Here is a 5,402-nt window from a genome sequence, read left to right on the forward strand (position 1 = left end):
CTCAGTCGTGTTCAGTTTTATCTGCAGGTTCATCAGTTTGGAGTTCTGATCTGCAACACAAACATTTAGGGAATCATTTTAATCAGAACTTCAGTGATAAGAAGAATCAAACTTCTCTGAGATAAAAACAGACTCCAGAGCTCAGTGTTTGTTTTGTTATTGGCATTTCATGTAAACCACTTATTTGTGTTTTACACTGGTAATAAATAAGTTAAGGGGATCCACTTGCTCTAAAAGAACCCTCATCGGTTAGTGTTTACTGTAAGGAACATCATTCATTTTAATGTGTTACCTGTGTTTTCTGTCTTCAGGTCTTCCAGCTGTTTCTCACTGACTCTCAGTCTGTTCAAAAACTCTAAACAGAAACTAAATGTTAGAAGGAATTCCTCAGAGAACATTGTCAGATCCTCCCCACTTTTAGTCAGAAGAATCCCTGGATTATTCTCTCTGTGTTGTCTAAGCTATTATTCTAATTTTAGAGACTTAATTTACTATATTTTCTAACTTGTTGTGATTTGGTGTTTTTGTTTTTGCTGCTGTAATTAAATAATTTCCCAGGTCTGGGATAAATAAAGTATTTCTATTCCACTCGAAAAATTTACACTTTCTGTCACTTTGAGTTTTGCATGGTAACAAATAAACACACACACACAAAAAAACGTTCAATGAAAACTCTTCATGTGTTACCTGTGTTTTCTGTCTTCAGGTCGTCCAGCTGTTTCTCGCTGATTGTCAGTCTGTTCACCAGATCTAAACACAAACCCTATTTATTCCAGTCATTAACAAGTAGTTACCACTTGTGTTAATGAAGTAAAACAAAGTTCACCTGCACTGTTGGTGATTCTGTCTGTCAGTCTGGACTCCACTGAGGAAAGTTGAACAGACTGAGCTGAAAACATAGAATCATCCAACAAACTGTGAAACCTGATCGTCACAGTCAGAATCAAAATAATCCACAACTTGAAGAAAAATATTGAGGAATTTCTATTTGATTCATTTTTAATGAAAATCTACTAAAGAGATTTATCTTACTACAGTGTGTTTGTTACAGTGATTTTATAAAAGCAGAAAAGTCCTTGAGATTGTGTTTTATTGATGTTAAATCCGTTCAGTAGATCTGGAGGTTCTCTGAATGTTCTCCTTCAAATTAACATGACTAAAACCTGCAGTTTTAACATTTTTTAACCTGTAATCAATCTGAGCTCTTCATATGTTACCTGTGTTTTCTGCCTTCAGGTCTTCCAGCTGTTTCTCACCGACTCTCAGCCTGTTCAACACATCTAAACAGAAAATTAAAGGTTAGAAGGAGTTCCTCAGGGAACCTCATTGGATCCTCTACAGTTTCCGTCTAAAGAATCTCCGAATGATTCTCTCTGCAAACTTGTTGGAGCTAAAAACTTTGACTTTCTGTCACTTTGAGATCTGCATCTCAATAAAAAAACACAACATACATGTTCATTTTGAAATCTTCATGTGTTACCTGTGTTTTCTGTCTTCAGCTCTTCCAGCTGTTTCTCACCGACTCTAAGCCTGTTCAACATGTCTAAACAGGAAAATAAAGGTTGGAAGGAATTCCTCAGGGAACCTTGTTAGATCCTCCTCAGTTTCAGTCTGAACAATCAATAAACATGTTTCTTTTAATTTTGTTTTAATCTTAGTGTCATAAATATTAACCTACAGTCAGTCTGAACTGTTCATGTGTTACCTAGAGTTTTTTTTGAGGAGTTCCACTGGGAACCTTGTTGGATCCTCATCATCATAAGTTTGAAGAATCTCTGCTTGTTGACTTTCTGTCCCCTTTGTTAGAAATGTATAAATAGATAGGTCTATGAATGTGTTACCTGAGTTTTCTGTCTTCAGCTCTTCCAGTTGTTTCTCACTGACTTTCAGTCTGTTCAATACATCTAAAAAGAAAACTTAAAATTAGAAGTAGTTCCTCAGAGAACCTTGTTGGATCCTCCTCAGTATCAGTTTGAAGAATCTCTGCATGTTTTTTTTCTGAAAAACTGACTTCCTGTCAGTTTGTTAGACAAATAGAAACTGATACTTTTGCATGAATAATAACCTGCAGTCAGTCTGAACTTTTCCTGTGTTACCTGAGTTTCCTGTCTTCAGCTCTTCCAGCTGTTCCTCACCAACTCTCAGTCTGCTCAACACGTCTAACCATAAAACAGTAAATATGAGTTAGGGTTGAGTCAGACTATTATTATTGTGTTATTTCTAATAAATATACCTGCGTTCACTTCCTCCTGACTACTCTCAGTCGTGTTCAGTTTCCTCTGCAGGTTCAACAGTTTAGAGGTTTGATCTGAAATATGAACAAAAATAAGCTGCAATGAAATGTATCTATTAGCATTGACAACAGAGCGAGTCTTTCTCATACAATTACAAATATGTGCCATTTTCCATTCATCTCCACTACCTGACTTCAACCATTTCTAACACTGTCAGCGGCAGAAATTCATCTGTTTGGGTCCAGGAGCTTCCTATTTCATTCACTTACCTGTGGTTTCAGTCTGCAGCTGTTGGATCTGACTCTCAGCAGAGTTGAATCTGAAGTGTAGCTGCTGCAGTGAATCAGTCTGACCTGAAAACAGCAGAAAACACACATCTGCTTATGACACATCTTCTGTAAATTACATGTTATTCTGTGTATATACAGATGACACTCTGCTCTATATTTCTGTTTTATGAGACCTGTACTCAGTACAGTTTCTGCTGCTGACCTAAACTGACATTCTGCTCTTTAATCCCATGTTGATGTACCTGAGCTGTTGGTCACCAGCTGCAGCAGGAGACTCTTCACAGCCGACAGATGTTCATCCTGAGACGACAAGCTGCTGACAGCTGAGAGGAGATACGAACATCTGAACCAGAAACACTTTACTGGGAACATCAGAGTCATCCTGTTCATCTGTAGCTGGTCTAAATGCGCTGCAGGAGGCTGCAGTTTGATGTCAGAAAGCTTGTTGGACTCACCTGCTGTTTGTTTCTGCAGTTCATCCAATCGATGTTCGGCTTCCTTCAGTCTGTTGGTCAGAGCTGAAACATCCACTGACTCTGCTGAAATCAGGTTCAAAAGAGGAGAATTAACTAAAACTGGCAACCAGAATAAAGCCAAAGACTAACATACGGAGTGAAGACGTAGAAATACTACTTAAAAAGAAAGAACACAAATTAATTATTCCTGCTGCTTCCTCCACTGATGTTTGTTTATGCATCAACACAGACTCTCATTTACAGCAGCAGTGAAATATTCGTTGTCCTACAGTACAGGACAAACCCTGAACACACCAGGACGGTGAAAATAACACAAACAGAGCTTTTAATATTTCAGATACCTCAGTGTGTCCTCTGTTTGTCCTGATAACAGCTCCGCACACACAATCCCAAGAGAATGCAAAGCAACCACAAAGAGACACAGAACATATCCAAAGAGACACAAAAGAGTCGCAAAAACCTCAAAACAACCACAAAGAGACAAAACGATGACAAATAGGAACAAAACAATCACAAAGAGCCATAAAAGTACAAACCTACTACAAAGAAACACAAAACAGCCACAAAAAGATACAAAACAGTCGCAGAAACCACAAATTCTCCACAAAGAGACACAGAACAACCACAAAGACACACAAAACAATCAAACATACACAAAATAACCACGAAGAGACACAAAAACACCACAAAGAGACACAAACTGGCAGCAAAAACACCCAAATCAGGACTCAAACTGATTAGTTTGAGACATAAATCCAGATGTTTTTTTGTTCTAGTTTTGTGGGAAACATTAAAAGAAAGAAAAACCCTTCAGTGACTCTAAATGTTGAACTGCTGCTGTAAACTCAGACTTTGTTTCGGAGACAGAACCTTGAAGTTCATATTAAATATAATGTGAGTCTCACCTGAGTCTGCCGTGTTCGGCTCGTCCACTTGTCTCTCGGCCTCTTTCAGTCGACTCTCAACAGAAACCAATCGACCTGATTGATCTGAACACAATAAACATCACGTTGAAGATGAACACCTGATCATGTGACTCACCTGTGCGTCATGTGACCCACCTGCAGCACTGCTCCTCAGGTCGTCCAGCTGCAGCTGACTGGAGTTCAGTCTGTTTCTGACCTCAGACAGCTGATCTGCAAATATCACAGACCAAAGTACTGATCAATCAATCGATTACTAATCTGATGATCAAACGTGAGCTTGTTGGTGTTTTAGTGCCTCCTTGTGGTCGTTTTCCATGTTTTTGTGTTTATTCTGTGTCTTTTGGGGGATGGTGTGTCTCTTTGTTGTCGTTTTAAGTCACTTTGTGTTTATTTTGTGTCACTTTGTGGTTGGTTTGTGTCTTTGTTGTCATTTAAGTCACTTTGTGTTCGTTTTAAGTCACTTTGTAGTCGTTTCGTGTCACTTTGTGGTCTGTTTGTGTCTTTGTTGTCGTTTTAAGTCACTTTGTGGTCGTTTTGTGTCACTTTGTGGTCTGTTTGTGTCTTTGTTGTCGTTTTAAGTCACTTTGTGGTCGTTTTGTGTCACTTTGTGGATGTTTTGTGTCTATATATGGTTGTTTTGTGTCTTTGTTGTCGTTTTAAGTCACTTTTGGTCGTTTTAAGTCACTGTGTTTATTTTGTGTAACTGTGTTTGTTTTGTGTCTTTGTTGTCGTTTAAGTCACTTTGTGGTCGTTTTAAGTCACTTTGTGGTCATTTTGTGTCACTGTGTAGTCGTTTTGTGTCTTTGTTGTTGTTTTGAGTCACTCTGTGGTCATTTTGTGTCTCCTTGTGGTGGTTTTGTGATTCACCTCGTACAGAGTTCAGCTGCTGTCTGTCAGCCGATGAGTTCAGTTTTTCCTGCAGCGAATTCAGTCGACTCTGCAGAGCTAAAACAAACAAACAAACAAACAAACAAACAACACCAGGTAGATTCTGTGTGAAGCACCATCTTTACATATTTACATCCATCCATCTGACCATTAGCTTATCAGGTAATAACACGTTTTAATTTAAACTCCTCTGATCTGGTAATTAACAACTTTAGTTGAGAGAAAATCAGATGAGAATCAGCTGAAATTTTACAACATCAGCCTTCTCTATGCTGAGTATTGATTACTGGAGAAGCTGACTGTTCACTGATCGGTTCGGTCACCTTCAGTGTTTGAGTTCAGCTCCTCCAGACGGATGTTCAGTCGACTCTCCAGCTCGGAGACGTCAGGTGACAGCACAGGTGAGATCACAGGTGAGACTACAGGTGAGCTATCGGCAGCTGGGAACTCTGAGAAACAAAAACATCAGAGCTGCAACTGTTAATCAGTTTAAAATGAAATTAATCAGAGGTCATCAGGACATAAACAGACCTGAGATCTGCCTCCTGAGCTCCTCCAGAAGAGTTTCAGTGTGACACAGTCGCACCG

At 39.0% G+C, this 5,402-nt stretch overlaps 1 protein-coding gene across 1 annotated transcript in view; it reads right to left on the bottom strand.

Annotated features, from left to right (window-relative positions):
- Positions 1-4,052, bottom strand: part of LOC103353934 (intracellular protein transport protein USO1-like) — a 12,184-nt gene extending 8,132 nt beyond the window's left edge. The window contains exons 1-7 of the mRNA XM_008277131.1: positions 4,042-4,052; positions 3,906-3,958; positions 2,980-3,063; positions 2,767-2,847; positions 2,504-2,587; positions 1,481-1,543; positions 1,218-1,280 (exon numbers count right to left, since the gene is read on the bottom strand). Of these exons, the coding sequence (XP_008275353.1) occupies positions 1,218-1,280; positions 1,481-1,543; positions 2,504-2,587; positions 2,767-2,847; positions 2,980-3,063; positions 3,906-3,958; positions 4,042-4,052 (439 nt within the window). The remainder of the gene's footprint in view (positions 1-1,217; positions 1,281-1,480; positions 1,544-2,503; positions 2,588-2,766; positions 2,848-2,979; positions 3,064-3,905; positions 3,959-4,041) is intronic.
- Positions 4,053-5,402: the final 1,350 nt, after the last annotated feature.

The sequence above is a fragment of the Stegastes partitus genome, unplaced genomic scaffold, assembly GCF_000690725.1.
Source record: "Stegastes partitus isolate 25-593 unplaced genomic scaffold, Stegastes_partitus-1.0.2 Scaffold89, whole genome shotgun sequence".
Classification (NCBI taxonomy): domain Eukaryota; kingdom Metazoa; phylum Chordata; class Actinopteri; family Pomacentridae; genus Stegastes; species Stegastes partitus.